Source organism: Atta colombica, unplaced genomic scaffold (genome assembly GCF_001594045.1).
Source record: "Atta colombica isolate Treedump-2 unplaced genomic scaffold, Acol1.0 scaffold11, whole genome shotgun sequence".
Classification (NCBI taxonomy): domain Eukaryota; kingdom Metazoa; phylum Arthropoda; class Insecta; order Hymenoptera; family Formicidae; genus Atta; species Atta colombica.
Genome location: NW_017259195.1, coordinates 1,446,450 through 1,467,557, shown reverse-complemented (window position 1 = coordinate 1,467,557; position 21,108 = coordinate 1,446,450). Strand labels below are relative to the sequence as shown.

The following is a 21,108-nucleotide window of genomic DNA, read 5'->3' as shown; positions in this document are numbered from 1 at the left end:
TCTCGGTGAAAGAAAGAAGAAAGCGGAGGCTTGCATTATACGCATGTTAAGAGCTCTAGAAGCACCATCCTTCGGCCTGAAAATTGGGTCGGAAATCGGATTTGACTTCGAGGGAATTTCTCTCTTTCGCGCTGCGTTTCCGTTGCACATTTCATCGTATCGAAGACACCCTTGATACGAGGTGGATGTCTCGGTGATCCGGAAAATTAGGTTTTCGTGTGTAAGTAATGTTATTGGAAGACCCTCGTACCGAAGAAGTTGCACTGTGCATTATTATGCGGGCGACGTTCTTGGATCGAAGAAAAAAAATTTTTCTCATTTCCAGTAATAATGAATGTTTCAAACCCGCGACTTTACAGTGTTCTTGATGCAATAATGTTTTAGTAGCGATTTGATCGATGTAAAAGTAGGGATAGTTTAACTTATTCACAGCATCCACAGTGTCTATTTATATATATATAATATGTTTCTCTCACGTTCATTAAAATAGCAATGAATAACAAAATTTTCTTTCTCGCTTTACTTTTTCTAATACAAAATGCAAAAGTTTTTATTACTTTCGACTATTGTGCACAGCGAGAATTTCTGATCAACGCACTTGGCGCATTTGATTTAGAAAGTGGGCTACGTTCTTCTTCTAACGAGCGTATTTCGGTCGTTAGAATCGTTTCTCTAAGAAAAAGAAAGTGCATAATGCAATCGCATCAGAAAATGCGGCTACTCGGACATTTTTACGAGACATCGTACGCAGGCTAACGAAATTAGACGATAATTATACATGGAGCAAGGCGCATAAGGATAACACTTCTTTTCAGCCTTTCCTCTATTCTGCGAGCGAGAAAAATGGCATGCTCAAGTTTTAATTTTAGATGATTTGATTTTTTTTTTATCGTCTAGCTCATTACACGTTTCATAGTGTATCTATATCTATGAGATGTTAATTAACTGGCATTATTTCCACTGAACATCGTGCTCCTCACAATGGCTTCATTCAAAAATCTCGGATCTAATAAAAAAAAGAAGATGCTAGTGAGTGGAATTGATTATTTCCGAATAGCTTTTTGTGAATTCTATCTTCCTGAGAAAATCTAGGGAAACGATACCGTATGCGGAATACTAAGTTATCCATGTGTACTTTCACCCGCACGATCGCGATGTAAACCTGATTTATAATCACGAAAATACGTGCGATGGATCTTTAGGAATTAATTTAAATTTAATAGCGAGCTGTGTGTTGTAAGGAACAAATATTTGGATGCGGGTCACGCACTATCTCAAAATCCCTATCTCTTGCCGTAGAATTCTGCGATAAATAGTTAGCAACTTGTTTAAGACTCTTATTCATTCACCACTACTATCAGATTGTGACATCAGAAGCGAGAAGATATATAAACAAAAATTCTTGCAAATTATATTTGAATAGAAACATTTTTTTAATAAAACAACATTTGTACTCAATAGTATAAGTCTGTACTATGTACAGACTTATGTATAAAATATAACTGAAAACTATCTTTATAATTCAGAAATTAAATCATGTTTATTTTGATATATTATATTAATTTGATAGATAATTTGTCGCAGCAGTCGACATAGCTTATTTCATCTTTAGTTATACATAATTCATTTCCAGATATATGGTTATTCATTAACGAAATAAAAAAAAGAGATTTTGGTATATTTTATGAATCGGTTTTATTGATTGCAAAATGTTGTTTTATTTTGAAACATATTTCCATATTAATATATTTTTATTGCATTTTTTTTCCTCTGACGTCATTATGAACAGATATAGTAAACAGAAACTTTAGCCATGTTGATGCAAATAATTTTCGAAATGCGAACAACTCACAAATATCTGCATTTTCATAGGCTATAAATAAAAACACCAACAATGATCAAAACATATCGTAATAAATATTCTGGCTTTTCTTTTAAATTAAGATGTCCATTCGTTTAAGATAAAAAGACTCCGTTGTCTTTTAAAGGCTTTTTAATTCAAATTTGACTTTCTTTTTAAATTAAGATGTCCATTTAAGATAAAAGACAGCGAAATATTATGAAATCTTTCAGAGTATAACTGAAATGTACTTTAAATTTCTTTCAGCAAAATTTGCATTATTTCTAAAATAAGAATTTAAAGAAAAGACACAGGCAAATTTAACGGGAAAGACAGAATAATGGAGCAGTTTCTTTGTCTTGTACTCGGCATAGAAAGTAGTTCATGCACGATGATGACGCGAGTGTGTGTGTTCATAAAGATAGAACAATTTCCGGAACGAAGGATAACATTACATATATCCGATCTGACGAAAGAAAATTTTAAAACTTTTCATCGTTTAAGAGCCGCTTGCATTACGCCGTCGGCAATATCGTTAATGATTCATGTTCGCAATTGAGAAACCTTCGTCATTACAGTCTTATATCATCCATTATTGGGTTACAGTACACTATATTATAGTTGCTGTAATAAAACTGTCAATTTGAAAATGTGAGCCGCGCTGCGCTCGCCTTGCGGAAGTCTCATTTCGTTATTTTTATGAAAATATGTAGTATGATGGATTCAGTGGGCGTTCTAAAATGTTCTGTAGGTACGTATTTTCTACGCTGACTTTTCTCTGACGTAAGTTACGTTACTACGAAATATTTGCAGTGCAAATACATCAACGTTGGCAGTAAATATTTCGCGCCGTGTCACCAGATTTAAAGGAGTTCAGTCCGTATAGCGACTAGTGATAAATCGAATTATGCTAATGCATGCAAAATAACTTTTGACCGAATCGCGGTTGCTTTATGTAATTTCGTGACAGGAGTAATGAAAGGAACTATGAGATATATCTGTGGAAATATGTAGCAACTATCTTTCCTCGATTTTATTGTAGATAAGACTATAAATTGGAGATGAAAGTAATACGTTCTCTATCTTTCACGATTATCATAATCACTTCGTTTTACATTTCAATTCGCGCTCGCTGGAATCTCGGGAATTCACAAATAATCTTATTCGACGCAGAAACTGCTTCAGATTCCCGAAAAGACATAATTATTACCAGACTGGAATCCGTAGAATCGAACAAGAGATGTTCTGAGAAAATTTAGTACATCACAATATTCTCGGGTTTCAGGAAATCCAGAGTTTGACTCTTCCTTGCATTACGATTTATCGTGACAATTGCGCTGTAATTTAACCGATTCTTCCTTTCTATCCGTTCTCACGATAGTTGCTCCACTTCCACTCCGATCGTGTGACGATGTAGCGGATAGATAACAAAATACTAGCAGTGGGAATGCAATCAATGTGAGACAATGTCCTTTGTACTGTAGTAACAAGATGTTATTATTTATCCATGCTTTCGTAAATGTTTTTAGAGAGAAACTTTCTCTTGAAATAGACGTTATTAATTTGTGATAATATTTAGATGTAATATTTACAAAAAAAATATCATTAATAAAATTAATGAGTGTTAAAGTAATTAAAATTAACTCGAATAAACTATATAATGTAAACAAATGTTCACAATAAGATTGGCATTAATCGATAAATGAAAATAGACAAAAAGTTTTAATTTGGATATTTTTTTTCGAGAATTGTTAAATGGTCGAAACCTCAGAGATATTTCTCTTGATTCATAAACATTATTCATTCATTAAACGTTTTTCAATTGTATTTTAAATTTTAATAGAGACCATTTCATAGAAAGCGGTTACTTGTAGTATTTCGTGTCAATGCTGTTTTTTCAACACAATAGATTCTCGAAAAAAAAAAAAATTCAAAGGATCTGCGGGCAGGTTAGTAACAAGTACGCATATGAAAATACCGTTAATTTTTTTTTCTTTATTAATTGATGCTTCGCTTGCAACAAATTGAAAGAACATTGGCGTAACAAGTCTGACGTGACACTTGAGAACCATTGGACTCCGGCCATTCACCGCGAACTTGACCCACTATCATACTTGCAACACGATATACGTGATACACGTGTTAATCTCGTGTGTATTCCGGATACAGAAAAGGCTACTGTGTTTGTGTATACTTTTCACTTCCCCTCGCGGCATTTCGTTTATTACAAGGTATATTCTTGCAACTGTACACTGATGATGTAATGACTATCAAGATAACATTCTTTTATTTCCTCACCGATGCATCGGGCTGTCTACACGAAAAGAGTGATTTTATTGAAATATCTAAAAATTTAAATATTGATCTGAAAATAATTTTGTTGAATCATTAAAATAATTATGTAAGAAATTTAAGCATATGATAAAAAAAAAATTGGATATTTTAGCAACCAATTTAAACATTTTCTATGTAATTATTTTGACAATCTAAAAAAATGATTTTATTAAAATTATTAGATCTATATCTAGCTAAATTTTTGAATATTTCACAGCAATCTTTTTTTCGCTATAATGTATAAAATAACTTGACATAATTGTAATTTAACTTACATAGAACAGACAAAAAGACAACCGAGAACCAAAGCACGAGATCTATATAATAAATGTATATATAATAAAAAAACGAATCTGTAACGATCGATTGTCACTAACCATTGAATAGAAAATAACTATAAGTTCAATTAACATGATGTTAAATTTTGAGTAATAAAACATCCTATATAAAAAGATTAATTTCGCATAATTTATAAGATAATTTATAAATGAAGATACAACGATACGCACAGAATGTGGCTAGAATCCCGTTGCCAGAAAACGTTGCCAAAATCTCAAAAATAAACTTTCAAGTTACGAGTTTTGAATACTTGAGTTGGTTACATTGATAGTTCGGCTATTGTATAGCCGAATGAGAGATGAGAAAAGGGTCCGTCCCTTCTATCTGACTCCAAAATTCAGTTTGAATGGTGACCTTCGTAAGAGTAGCAGCTGCGAAAAAATCGTTAAGAAAAAGTCCTCGTGCAAAAGTGTATAACTTCGTAATACTGAATCAATTCCAGTTTTATAACATGCAGGCTATTCGTAGAAGTAAGTAGAATATTGTATTATATATTATGTATTATATATTGTTGCATGCAACAATAGATATTATATAAAACATCGCAATATTTCATATGTAAATTTTAAAAACCTAGAGAATAGTTGTGATTGATTTACGCCAATAGTAATAAAAGACTTATGCACATCTTTATAATATCTAGCAGAATCAACGAAAATTAGCTGCTACGAAGTGCCAGTTTAATTGTTATGCTAATTTTTGTAGTATACTATGTGCAAATGCCTCTGTCTCTGCTAGTCCTCTGTGTCTATTTTTCTCTCCCTGGTAAAAAATTGTTCATGTATGAACATATATAAATATATATAAACATATAATACAATACATAAACATATACAAACATGTATAAACATATTGTATATAAACATTATATAATACATATTGTATAAACATTATATAATCTGTCTGAAAGTATGGTCGGTATATATAGTAGTTTTTTAAAACTGTATTCCAAAATTGCGCCAACCGTAGAAGATGTTTCTCCTTGATATTTTGCAAAAAAAATTTAATTGTCGTTAAATTTTTATCACAGCAAAATATATGGTCGGCATGAGTGCCGCATGAGTGTCGCTTCGAAACTATGTTTCTTTGACTGAACACATTATTGATGTTATTGCATTCCGGCTATAATAAAATAGAATGTATTTATGTATTTTAAAATTCTGCTAATTAAATTTTTCTATACATTAGGTCCACCATACTTTTATTAGATAAACTGTAATTATACATAAAATATGTTAATACACGTCCACATATCCTTCTTATGCAAGGTATCCCACAATTTACGACCGAAGTTTTAATAACATATACCTGACTTAAAAATAATAATAATGTAATAATTTTATGTTATGTACACTGCATATATAATTATTTTCTATGTTTAAACGTAAAGTATTTCAATATTATTGTATGCGTTATTATTTCAATCTTACATGAACGTAGGCGTACGAACATCCGCTTGTATGATGTATTGTTCCTGAGCGCGTAAAATGTCAGTTCTGTGATTAGTTAATTTTAACCGCTATTAATTTAAAAACTATTATAGCCTTGACATTTTGGTATTAGAATTTTTGTCTTTTTTAAGTCAGGAATATTAAATTGGGATATATCGTATATAGATATATAAATTTTATACTGAGAATAATATCCAGGCTTTTTCCAATCATAATAATCGGATTATCCTTTCAAAAAGTAACAAATGGCTATTTCCGATTATTTAAAATCCGATCATACATTTAATCGGAAATAAATTCATCGAAATGTTCAATAAGAAATATCTGTTCATCACCTTTTGAATTGAAATTATTTCCATCACATTATGTCCGATCAAATACCTGCATGCATATATTTTTTATCGGACAACGTTAACTGATTAAATCAAATTATACACAGTTGAATATACAAACATTGATCATTTAACATGTAAATTTTTATACAAGAAAAAAGTTTACTTACTTATAATAATGTGGATTATTTGTTCCTTAACTTCCATAGTTTCAAGCACTGTTTATATCCTGATAAATTTCGTCGAAGAAATATTTTTTTTCGATACTGCAATAATATTGTAGTCAAGAATAAGAACGAATGCGTAATAAAAATCAAGTAGAGACACGTAATAAAAATCAAATGGAGACACGTAATAAAAATCAAATAGATATTCGCGCTAGAGACACGTGTTCGCTTGACCTCAACATGAAAGTAATGCCATAGAGCCTAGAGAGCCTATGGAAACAATCACTGATCACGTGACCAACTATTCTATGATTGGCCAGCGCCTTCCAATTGATGACATCAAACTTGATCGGATAAAATACTCTCTTTTTATCCATTCAAATCTAATGTCTGATCAAGTTGTAGGTTTATCCGTTGAAATTTTATCAGATAGACATATGATAGATGGTTTATATTCTCTTCACATGTAATCGGAAATTATATTTCATTAGCTAAAGGTATTTGTCACTTAATCGGATAATCCTGAATTCGATCGAAATTGATCAGAGAAAGCATTAGAACAGTTATTTCCAATCAAAAAGCACTGGACAGTTTTCTCAATGTATACGTGCGTGCGTGTGTATTCTTAATTATATACATTTTTTCGATTCTTTCTCCCTTGTTTTTCCTTTCTTTTTCTTTTTCTCAACACTTTCTTTCTCTCTATGCCTCTTTTTTTTCAACTACTATATCCTTCTTTTCCATCTCTGTTGCGTTTCAATCTTCTATGCATGCTTTACGCAAATATATGTTTCAAGGTTAGGTGTCAGAATTATGAAGTTATCAAGAAAAGAAATTTTCATTTTAATGAAAAACAAAAATTTATTTTGAATAAAAAAAATTTTAATAAATAAATATTTGACTAAATAATATTAAATAATATTATAATTATAATAATAATAGTTTGTAATTTAGAGCCTTCTCTTCTTCAAAAGAAATGTTTAAAATAAGAATTCTTTTTAACAATGCACTCACCATATTGATGATCAGCAATATAAAAAATTCCAATCATAGTTTTGACATTTTTCTAACATGGACACCCGCCATTGGCTCCATCATTTTGTTTTTTTTATTTCGACTTTAGATTTGTAATTAGCGATCGAAAATCTCTATATACAATTTTCATAAAAATCAAAGGATACCTTCATTTTTTTGGTTATGTTTTTGAGATCCTGACTCACTGTGATATGGCTTGAACAAGCAAAACAATAATTGCTTTCGGATTCATATTTCGATTCTAAACTTGTTATCTCTTTCTTAACTTCTCCTTCCAATTTCTTTTTCCCTTTCCACCTAGAATTAACCATTCCTTCCTTTCTTTTTCTTCTTGCTCGTTTGCATCAATTTTCATTCGAGAAATAAGTATCAGTTAAATTGTCTGCATAGTACTTACATTGTAATAATAATGGTGATGGCTTTTCTTCAGGTTCATGTTTTTATTTATTTAATAATGAAAGACATCATTATATTTTAATTGTTAAGTATTTATGAATAAGGACGTGTATATATCAATTTTTATACTTATGATAATTGCATAGACAAATTGAGTGGCTAAAATTTCAAAGAAAAGAATATTAATCTCTTATTATCGTTTCTTATTGTATCTTTCATACATTTGAACACATATATTAATTATACCAACCATAAGATTTGTGAGAAATTTAGTTATTTCTCGGGAAAAAAACGGTCCATTCTTAATTGTACATAATTATATAGTATATGAACACACAAAATTAGGCATTAAATAATGTATAATTTTGAATCCTAATATATGATCATGGGATGATTGAGTGTATATTCGTACATGATCATACATTAGATGTAGTAAAAAGAAATCCATTATTTTTGCATGAAATTGATTGGAAAAATAATGGATTTCTTTTTACTACACCTAATATGTATATTCACGTACGATTCTGTATGAACCATACATGAACATATGCATGTTGTTATGTGACGATGCATGATGTACATTCGTTTATGAATTTGTATGGAACTCTACATGAATGTATACGTGTTGTCATGCGACCATTCATAGTTCTATACATCCATACATTCGTGTATGGATTTCTGTGGAATCATACATAAATGTATACAGGTTATCTACAACCATGCATAGTCATGTACAATGTATGAATTTTTTATGGAACTCTACATAAATGTATGTGTTGTTATGCAACCATGCATGGTCATACACATTCATGTATAAATTTGTATGGAACCCTACATGAATGTATGTGAGTTGTTATACAACCCTACGATTCTATATATGGATTAAAATATAAGTATAAAACTTTATATTGTCATTTTTGCGTCGCTTCTTTAAATTTTTTACATGAAACAAGTGTTTCATTCGTCATACTCTAATAGTTCCTGCTCTGGTTTTTCAATATACACTAAAAATAACCCGATAAAGATCAAAATGTTTATATTTTTATAACAAATACATAATTTATAACGATTATAATTTCATAATTTTATAGCACCATAACGCACCTCAGCACGTAATTCTATATCGTTATTATCTAGTTTTAATTATTTGAGCCTTTAAATATTTTTATGTTTTGTATCTCTTCTCATTCCGTCATCTCATTGTCAGAGACATGGTGACTTATGTATACATATTATTACATTTAATGGGAAAAACGCTACGAACTTTTTCCCACACCTAATATATCCAGTGATATATGGAACCTAGTTTTAACGCCAGATCTGAACGGCCTTTTTTCAGAAGAGGTGCTCATAACAAAGATATTCTCAATTTACCATTGTCTTCCAAAAGGTTATTATATATAAGGTTATTATTATATATAAAGTTATTATATATAAAGGTTATTATATATAAGGATTAATGCTTTTAATCCTAAGATAGAACAATGTTCTTAACGCAGAAAAAATCGCGTATGTCGGCCTCAGAGTGTGAATAAGCTACTCGCGCCCTTAATTATTTCATGTGCATATTAATATGTTAAAAATTCATTTGCGTTATGAATATTTCAATCGTTTTGCATTTCCGGCACGTATCAAGAAATTGTTTTATCCAACGCATTGAATGGGTGAATTATTGTTGACATTGTTACATCGGTGAATCTAATCGATTGTGACACTTGATGGTGCATAATACTATACGAAAGCGTGTGTAATTATACGATAATTATCGATCATTGCTAATCATTGCTCGTTCTGCACGCTAATAACTGACAATTTGAAAGATTAAGCAATTAATCGAATCCAGCAATTTCTTCCTTTCTTTGTTAAACTATTATTGCAATTATTATCGCAAAATTCTCGCAAATAACGGGAAATAACGTCTGCTCTCGAGAGAAAGTGTCCCTGCGTTAAAGCAGCTGCAAGATTAAGCAATTAGAACTTGCTATCCGTTTAATGTATTCCACAATTCATCCATTTCAGCCAACGAAAGCTGAAGAAAAAGATGCGTAACGTAAAGAAAAGCGCATCTGCTCTTGCGCGTTGCTCTCATGCATTTCGACGTTTACGATGTTAATCGACGAACAACCTTTCGTCCGTGTCTCTCAGCATAAACCTGGAATTTCTCCATGATGCGATTACCAAGCCATTTTCTATTGTTTCAGAGGATTCCTACTATATCCCATGAGAAATGCAGATGCAGGTTATATGCACGCTCGAATATACGACAGCTCTGCGACTTGCATGGACACGCGCGTCTTCTATCCTCGTTTGGCGAGGAAAAAAAAATTAATATTTATGTGTCTTTGTTTGCACGCCACGTAACGCCATCAACTATACTCAATGGCGCTATGTTTTAATGGTATTCATGGTATCCGAGTATTATGTACGTGCGAAAAATATTCCTGAGAAAACCGCTCCGTTGATCAAATCTGAATTCTAAGACGACATATAAGCAAATTTATCTTTACTTCCCAAGACAAAGAAATGCTGTTGACATTTTTTTAAATAGTTAAAGTTTACATAGAATATCTTAAAATTATTGTATCTTCTTGAAATATCTGATTTTCGTATACATTTATAAAATTCAAATCTTTTAAATTCTATTTTAAAATTTTAAGATAGATAAAGTCAATTCGGAAAGTTTATAATATAATTAGTCCTAAAAATAAAAATTCATTATTTTTTGACAACTTAGGACAACAAAATTGTGAATTTGTGAAGAGAGTAAAAATATAATATTACAGACAGAGGATTAATTATATTATAAATTTTCCGAATTGACTTTATTTATCTTAAAATTTCAAAATAGAATTTAAAAGATTTGAATTTTTTTTAATATCTCTATTACGTTAATTGCTAAATTTTTTAATAAGATATTTTAAGAGGAGCAATTTTCGCCCTTTATTTCAGCGAAATTTGAGAGTATTTCGTTTGTGTAAAAAAATATATTGCAAATGGAGGATTAAGAAACTCGTGCAAATACTAAAAAATTTACTGAAAAATGCAAAAGTAAAACTCTGTTTTTTATTTTCCAAAAAATATATGCATGAAATTTCGTCTATTAGTCTTTGAAAATTTGTGAAAATCAAGTACAATGGCTTTGCCGAGATATACAGGAAAGAATCGCATCGAAGTAACAACAGATCATTACGATGGCTGATCGTATTTCACGCGATGAATCTGTTACGATATCATTCGGTCGTATTTCACAGTCGAATGAAGTCGTGTGTTTCTGCGTGAATAACGTTGTCTTTATGAGCGCGTTGCGATGCAAGTACATAGAGCAATTTGCAGATTGATGACTATTGGATACTTTAACGTCACAAAAAAACCGTATTACACAAATCGTACGTGTATTCCGCAGACATTATATAAGGCACCATGTCATCGTCAGCCGACCGGTCAGTCATTAGCAAATGTTACTTGGTCAGAGGCAATCGCGCGGATTTTCAGTACTTTCACACAGTAATAGCGAACGATGTTATATCGCATCGAACAAGCTTATACTTTCATATCGAGCGATTTTATATCTAACGATCAAAATTCCTAGCAAAAGTTTAACAGGTTCCATTAGTGAATGAATTGGAAAGCTAATTATGTTAATTAGTAAAACGCCTTATTCATGCAAATTATGATGAGCGCAATTACAAATTGTAATTACACAGCAGGTACAGTCACATATAACTTTAGCTAAAGTTTAGGAAGTTTATTAACATCGGTTAATTAACGGATATAATGCATAATAAATTGGTAATTAAAATAATTAAATTGATAATTAAAATAATCGACGTAATATATTTTACATTCAAGTTCTCTTATCAACATTATCGTGGAATAAAATAAAAAAATTGTCCCATAAATTTAAAAATGACGAAAACTTGTGTTTGCAATAAGTAATATTTTTACAATGAGTAATATGAAACATAAATTATTAAATAAAATAAATTAATCGTGAATTGTTTGTCGTCTCAAATAAGACACTGTTTAATTCATACTCTTAAATGCACATCTATGCACACACAAACGTAAAAAAGATAATTAATGACATTAACGTTATCTTATCATTTTAATAACATCGATTGTAGCCAGTTGAGCAAATAATATTTTTCTGATCATTGATATATGTACAAACATCGTATATTAGAAATGCCTTTTTTACGATGAAAGCACAAGTGCGTATCGTTCTCTTCTTAAGTCCTCACGCGAGAAATTCACCGAACATTATAAACATGAAACGTACTTTGCTTGTCATCATTGCATCGTACGGCGTCGTACGCTATAAGAAAAACTAACTTTCTACCTTTTCAGTGTAAATGATTTATGGAAATTTCACTGCTCGCGTACTATTGCTATTAGAGATCATTAAAATTTGCGGTACGCTGGTAATTTTCTGATACTTTCCGTGGTAGATCATCGAAATAAATTGCCTCTCTGCAATCCTATGCTATCCAGTTATAAAGCGTTCTACACTATCTAGTTATGAGATACATTGCAAAAAGTAATTAGAATGCAAAAATTTTAATGAATGTAATGCGTAATCAAATTAATAATTATGATAATCAACGTTACACATGTTAGATATCAAAGAAAAAAATGATAATTTAATTCCTTGGGTTAAATAACATTTTTACATCCATGTGTATCAAAATATAAATAATCAATCTATTTTTTCTGCACTATTAAATCTGTAGGGGCAAATTTAATTTAAAAAGTGTGATTATTTTCAAAGTACATTTAAATTAAAGTATGCACTCAGTAAATAATGAATTAAATTTGAATCAAATTTAATATACTTTACAAAATTGTTCTTTTCGTTAAATAAATTTGTCTAATATCTTTTTGTTAAATAAATTTGTCTAATTAATAAAAGTTATATCACGTTTTATATTATATCACAACACAGGTGTCTTATGTTACTTTTACGTTTACGAAAAAATGTTTTTTACAGAAATTATGTGTTTCGCGAATTAGCTCCGCAGATTATACTCTTCAACTCTGGATTAAATTGTTTAATTTCATTGTTTTATTGTAGTTAAATTAACAATATATTGGATAGAAGCAGAGACGGTCTGTAGAAATGATTAAAAACTCAAATTGGATATAATATAGTATTATGAAGTTAATATTGTAATATATTTGCATTTAAATTTATCACTTGTCAAAATTATCGTTGAACAAAGAAAAACATAGATCCTTTCTATAGGGAAGAATGACTATCCTTGGATAGTCGAGAGGATTGGACGCTATCTTTTAAATCTTCCCACGTAAAATTTAGGAGAATGCCATTGTGATTGTTTGTAGTTGTCACGATGGCAACACTGATGAATGATATTAACTCTACAACGCGTGATTACGTTTGTGTCTTGTGCTTTAGGATTTGAATATCGAAAAGTAATTATTTTGTGTGTTTATTTTTTAATTCTTGTGCTATTTTCTAATTCGTGCTTCTTTAAGCTAAAAAAACTTGAACAATCATTTATTTAACAATGTAGTGGTTGGGAGTCTTGAGTACCAGTTGGTTAGGCAGATTCGCGCAAACCTAGGTCTGTTCGCGTTGCTTGCACTTTTTGCACTCAGTATCTTTGTTTTCTTTTCTTCAACGCTCAAAAATATATTTATTTTATTTTAAATGCAAAAGTTTTTGAAGATTTCAAGCAACGCGAACAGACTTCTAGGTTTAACGTGGGAAGCTCTCTATGTTTCAGACACTATCATAATGTTTTTTTTTTATTCACAGGATTATCATGCCATTTAAATATACAAAGAAAACAGATCGTTGTAGTATCTGTTGATATTATACGAAAAATGTTCACTCTTACATTGTAGGGAGGACATTTTTCATTTTTTCTTATTATTATTTCTTATTATTTTCCATGATGGTCTAGCTTTGGCCTAAATTTTAAATGCAAACATATAGCTAAGAACGTACATTATTTAAAATATAATCTTGGTACTATTTTCTTTATACTATACTATTATTTTACTATATATTATTCTATACTATTTTCTTTATAAACATGCATTTTATTTAAGATTTTCATAAAAAGTGCCCGAAGGTGCCCCCTTCCCTACGGAAATTATGCATTTCGCAGGTTATCTCCATGTCCAAATCCATTCTTAGAATGCCAACGTTTCATAAACATTGCAGTTCACTTCATCAAGAAACAGTCTGATCAATAATGAAGAGTATAATCTGCGGAGCTAATTCGCGAAACGCATAATTTCTGTAAAAAACATTTTTTCGTAAACGTAAAAGTAACATAAGAAACCTGTGTTGTGATATAATATAAAACGTGATATAACTTTTATTAATTAGACAAATTTATTTAACAAAAAGATATTAGACAAATTTATTTAACGAAAAGAACAATTTTGTAAAGTATTTAAAAAATATATAAATAATTTGATAGCTATAGACACAAGTCTGAAAATAATTTTATTGAATTATTAAGATTATTTAAAAAATTATATAATTTAATTATAAAGTACCTTAGAAAAATGTTTTTTTGTATGTAATATATACAGTGAAAGTAACGTGTTACATCGAATTTGAAATATTTCTCGTATAAAAATTATTATAATTTCATAAAAAATTGTAATAATTAATCTATACTGTTTAGAGCTATTATAGTCTATTAGTTAATTACAGATACTTAATTACAATATTCGGTCATTAAATGAGTCAAATATATCATTTCAGAATTAATATACATTATTCAAGCTTCTGATGTTATACTTTGAAATAGGCAACTCATAAAAATAACAGGAATGCATGAATATTACGGCATAAAATATTCTGAAATGCATATTGCTGCTTTATCAATCCACTGTGAATCGAGATACGGTAGATTTCTGCTGTCTTTTCACGTACTATCGATAGCTGGTAAACTCATGTGTCATAGTCGGTACACTGATGCTGATTTTCCAAACATGGGAGAGAAACATTAATTTATATTTGTATGAGAAACACCGTAGATGGTGCGATGAAAGCGCATTGATGCAAGCAACATATGTCCCTTTCAATGTTCAATGTTTTTCTTTTTCTTTTCTCCCCGACTGATTGCTTGCATCACGACTTACATAGTTTCCAATTTCATTTTAATTTCATCAAATTACAGTTAGTTAAATTGTTAAAAATAAAAATGAAGATGAAGGCATTGAAGACGAAGCGCATATAAATACAGGACATTTCATCTCGCGAATATAATTGTTGATTACTTTCATGATCCGTAATTATGCTCCTGCACTTTCCTGCTAATTACCGTCAGCCTCCGTTCTCCGCAGTTTGGTTTTTTAATTAGTGATTAGAGATATGCTCGCGTTCGAGTTACGTGGAACTTGGAAAGTGCACGTCTCTCTGGCGAAGATATATTTCCGTGAATATAGATATATATGCCGTGCTTTGAAGCGATCGCATGTGTTTTCCTCGCAAGTTTCTACTCGGTCCTGATGTACAACACGCGCGCAATGGCTTTCTACACTTTATTCCACCAGTACCTCACCATCTTTACGACCATCGGGATCATTAACCGGTGATAAATTAGCGAAACGTTAAGAGAGCTCGCATGAAGTTGTACATTCTAATTTCTTTATGTCGATTAATTACCGACCGATCAGTGTTTATGAACACGTGGATTATTTCTTTCGTAATTTCTTTCTTTTGTAACATAATTAGAAAGAAGTATAAGCAAAACTTTTTTTCCTATAAACAGTTTGAGAAGTGTCGACTATATATAAATTATTAGATAAAAAAGAGCGCAAATAAGCAATAAATGAAAATAAGTGAAATTAAAATTTCTTTATATGTATAAATATTTGAGTGATTTTATATAATAAGTACATTTTCTTCGTTAAATAAAAATTTTATTTATAATATTATGCGCAAACAAAAACTGAGAAAAAGCAAAAAATACTATTTAATAACGTTTTTATTAAGCTATTGACGTAAGCTGTTGATAGCTCATGTGAACGATTGATAGCTTATTATTATAAACATATACGTTTAAACATTCTGATTTGTAACACATAAATTTTCATACTTATTATTTTATATAAAAGTCTAGCTTTTCTTTCCGTATAGAATCATTATAAAAATATATTCTTTAATTAAATAACTAAACATTTAATTTAAAATTTTCATTTTTATAAATATTTCTGTTTTAAAAATAGAAAATAGAAAATAATGTAGATTTAGATTTCTGTACATATCTATTGCCTCTGTCTTGCAAAATTACATATCCATATATTCTATAATCGATACGATTCGAGGTATCCGTTTTTAAGAAGCTAAACTTTGAACGATTTCGTAGTACGTCGGATTACATTTCTGTTATCGTATCGAAATCTGACTAATCCGCGAGTGTCAATGACTGATCACTATCGGCCCCAGTGTCTCACTGCAGAGTCTGTATATTAATGGAAATCATACACGACACGTGTTCGACACGGTTCTAATTATATCCGTGCGACACACGGTTAATCACGAGAACTCGGCCGTAATTCTAGGCCAAACATGCGTTGGCATCTCTATGCATAGTTCAGAGATACAGGCAGATATGTATATGTATATGTATAAGCGCGATTAAACCAGAAGGATATTGACATCCGTATGTTATGAATATCTTATGAATGTGGAAGTTGGGCGATGAGCATGCACAACGGATCCGAATGATCCGTTCAGGAAATGCAAAACACGGATGCAGCACAATACGAAGGCAATGCGGCAACTATAAATTAACACAGAAGTATTTCTCTCACAAGATGTTGGATGGAATAGCGAATATCCTGAATCGCGTTCCTCGTATGTTAAAACACAGAAATGTGCAAAAGTATTCGATCTAACTTTATTATCTGTATAGTCTTTTTATAATTCCGTTAAAAAGTATTAAAATATTACATCGTGCATCGAAAATTGTACATAAAAAATAATACATGTTGTCGTAATATATAAATAATTAAAAGATAATAATTAAAATAATATTATTAAAAAAAATTAATAATTAATAAATTTTTGTATTCCGTATAGAAACATTGTGGACATTATCAACTTTTTATTTCGAAAAGATAATGAATATTGCATTCGATACCGTGAAAGTTAATTACAACTAAACAGTTAAACAATAAAATCACGTGCATATTTTTTTAACAAATGTGTGATTAAATCAATATATGTATATAATTTAATTAATGCTTATCTTTACATCGCACATATAAATTATAAATAGATTGATCAATTTTATACTTGATATAGAGAACAAATATTTTCGTTGAATTAGCATAAAATAAAAAAGAAGACAAGATGTTATTACTTCCTAGATATCTATATACTTGTAAGTCTAAGATTTTCTCAACAACGAGATAAAAATGGTGATACGCAAAGATTTCAGAATAAAGAATAACATTTAAATAAAATTTAATAAAGATAATGATTAATAAAAATATATAATTATTGATTTATGTTAAATAAATTAACTGGAATAAGTGAACTTTATTCACTCGTAAATTTAAAATAATATTAAAAAAGGCTCTGTAAAATAATCTAAAATATTACATATACTTTGAGCAATTTTATGTTTTGTTAGCATGATAGATCATTATAAAATCAAGACTGCATAACAAGAAGAAATGTCATGAGTTTTGACCTCTGACTGCAGATTACTTAACTATTAATAATACTCCTTTGCAAACGCCTGAGAGATGAAATATTGACCCGATTGACGAGATTATTATTCAACATACATACAATTTTAATGCAAGACGTGATAAGTGTTTGATGTATTTCGTATTAATATTAAAATATAGCGCACACAGACAGAAACAAAAAAACGTGGAAAATGGAAAAGAAACCTATTCATTTTCTTTATTACGCATTTAACTTAACTTTAATATTTCAAACTAAATTAAAATATATGAAATGAAATAATTGCATGGCAAAATAATACAATAAAATGATAAGCGCGATAGTAAGCTTGTTCAAAGGGCATACTTTAATTGTTGCAAACTATGATTCAGTTCAACTTTCGACTTCTCGAGCGAAAATTTCAAAAAACTTTCCCCCTCTTTTTGTGAAAATTTTACTATTAGCCCCCGTGAGAATAATGTCGAATGAATTTTATGAACGTCAGAGGAAACTATGCCATTTTGTCAAGAAAAAAGAGCAGGAAACGCTCAATGGAGCGACATTCAGTGGAGAATACTTATTGAAGTCCAACGTTCTCAACAACGCTCGAATATCGACCTCCGATGTGCATAACTCTACCAATGCTTTCATGTAAATTCAACGTTGACCCATCCCACCCCAGGTTTATACCAGTAGTAATCGCATTCGACGTGGAGCGAACAAAGTTTCCACTTGAAAGTTTACAACAAAGTGACAGTCCAAGTTATCCTGCTTGTCGATCCAAAAACGCTTCTCCGCCGAAAACTATTATACTTTTAGAATTCATTAAAGAACAATTGACTATTTTCTCAAATGAGAACTTGACATAAAAACTGCAAATTTTGAATACCAACATTTCAAAAGAAGCAATTTGCTTCAATATCGTTCAATCGTCTTACAAAGAATTAACTTTGAATTAATTTCGTATATTGCAGATAATTCTAAAAATTATTTTTAATACCTAACGGTAATTGTGAAAAAGAAAGATAATATTAAGATAAAGTTGAGTTTTCTTTCTTTTTAAATATAAAAAATTAACAGAATAATTTCACATTTTAATATACTCATCACATTTTAATACTTGTATGTTACAATATATAAAGATATACTTGATACACTTGAAAAGATATATCATTCTAATATCAATGATTTAAGAGAAAGCATAGATGGCTATTTGAATCTGCGTATGTATTATAGTCTTTGTATTATATTGTTTGTCTTTAAAAACATTATCGTTACACGATTACACTCAATGACCGAACCTTTACATCTTGACCTTTTTCAATTATACATTCAATGATTTCAGCTTACGTAATGTATAGAAATAAAAATATGCCGTCGTTAGATTCTCCTTGTATGTATAATAGTTGCTCTATAATTAAACATCGTTGCTAGTGCATGTTTACGAGATCGAGTCGATAATGAGAACTCAAGTTCATATTAAATAGAAAAAACGGGCAATTAAGAGCTTTAATACGCAATAGTTAGTGCGATTACATTATCAACAACATATGTTTCACATAAGAATCTTATTTTAGACCATACCTGAGAGCACAATCGATAAACTAGAAGCCTATACCGAAGCTGGATCTTTAATGCTTAATATATGTATCTGTATATATATCACATTGTAGTCTTTCAAACTGCGCGCCGAATTATTTTTCCGGACTATAAATGCAATTAAACTACTCTAATCGTGAATTAATTTTAATAATTAACAAACAATTTTAATAATTTGATGCTACAATCAGACATCATATCATAAAGATGTTAATATATTAAAAAATGTTAATAAAAAAAAAACAAATTAAAAAAGAAGGGCTACGGGCCAGAAATATAACGTACAGAAAAATGATCAATGAAAAAATCGATATATGTTATATTTTTATCGTTCTGACAAATTTTGTAAACATTGATAATAATCGTGATCGAAACATTTGTTAGCCAAATGTTTTATTAAAGTTTATAATAATTAAATAAGACATCTTTATTTATGTACCAATTTTTCTGTATGTTATATTTCTGGCTCATAACCTTTTCATTTTAACTCGTTTTTATTATTGCGAAAAATATTATTTCGGTCGGAAGTCGAACCCAGATCTCTCTGTATTCCATACGAGTGTCCTAAGCTTTTAGATCACCGAGGCATTTAAGTATTAAAGATCCAGCTTCGACTGGTATAGACTTCTGGTTTATCGAATATGTTTCAAATCTTACATAAGTATTATATAATAACCGAATGTTTCGGCTCAATTCAAGTCATCTTCAACAGTTTTATATAATTAAAGATTCTTGATAAATCATCGCATGAAGAAAATAACAGTACAGCATGGAAAGTCTCTCAGATTAAACAAGTTCATACTTTTACACAAAGATACGAAAGTGACGTGCATTCATTACAAAATTATTATATCATGTTTTATTTCTCGTCATGAGACAGTTCGTATTGTCTCACGAAATTATTCATGCAGTCTGACGATTCTAATAATTTAAACTTTATGATTTAATATTCGCTGATTTATATTTTAGAAATTAAAATAATAGAATTCATTATTCCGTCATTATTTATCATTTATAAAAATATTTTTTGAGAAATGAATCTTTTACGATTGGGGAGGGGAGGGATACAAGTACTACCTTTTATCAAAAGTGATTACGGAATGCTCGTACTTTTCCATGAGAAATAAAATTCATAAAATCAATAAATTCAATTAGAAATATCACTGGTATCGATGCAGTAAATTATGAACGTGATAATAACGGAACTTCGTTGATATCTCAGGGCTAAAGAAGACGGAGGAAGAGGAAGATAGCACATGGGACAAGTTCATGGCTGTCCTGGGAGAATTGATTGGAACTTCAATTCTGGTCTTTCTGGGGTGCATAGCATGCATGGGTAGTATGAAGCCGTATATTCCTGGGATTGGACCGTCTATGATACAAGTTTCTTTTGCTTTTGGTCTCGCTGTTATGATCGCTATACAGGTATACATTACTTTGAATCTGACAATTAACATTATCTTTGATAAATATCATTAATATATCGTTTCGTGATATCATTATGTTAATCAATTTGTCGATAATATATTTTATTTAGTTTTAAATTAAATTTTTTTTAATCATAACTTATACTAGTATTTTTCACTATTTATTTCACATTTTTTTCACATTATTTAATGATACATTAATGATTAATATATTAATATATTAATAAATATAGAGAAGAGTTGCCAAATGCGTACTGGTTGCCTAAATATCTCTCTCTCTCTCTCTCTCTCTCTCTCTCTCTCTCTCTCTCTCTCTCTCTTTCAGTATTTTATATTATTACTTAATATAGGCAACATTAATAACAATAATATAAAGTACATGAGAAATGAATAATAGAAACAAAAATAGCCTAGGTCTTGTGGACATTAGCAGAGTTTTAAAAAATCAGATACAACTGATATTAATTTTTAATCAATTTATGTAGCTGATAACAATGCCATCATCCAATGTTATTATAAATTTTTGTATT

At 30.1% G+C, this 21,108-nt stretch overlaps 1 protein-coding gene across 1 annotated transcript in view; it reads left to right on the top strand.

Annotated features, from left to right (window-relative positions):
- Positions 1 to 21,108, top strand: part of LOC108693808 (aquaporin AQPAe.a-like) — a 34,744-nt gene that overhangs the window by 4,292 nt on the left and 9,344 nt on the right. Inside the window, exon 3 of the mRNA XM_018202959.1 lies at positions 20,374 to 20,576. Coding sequence (XP_018058448.1) covers positions 20,374 to 20,576 — 203 coding nt within the window. The remainder of the gene's footprint in view (positions 1 to 20,373; positions 20,577 to 21,108) is intronic.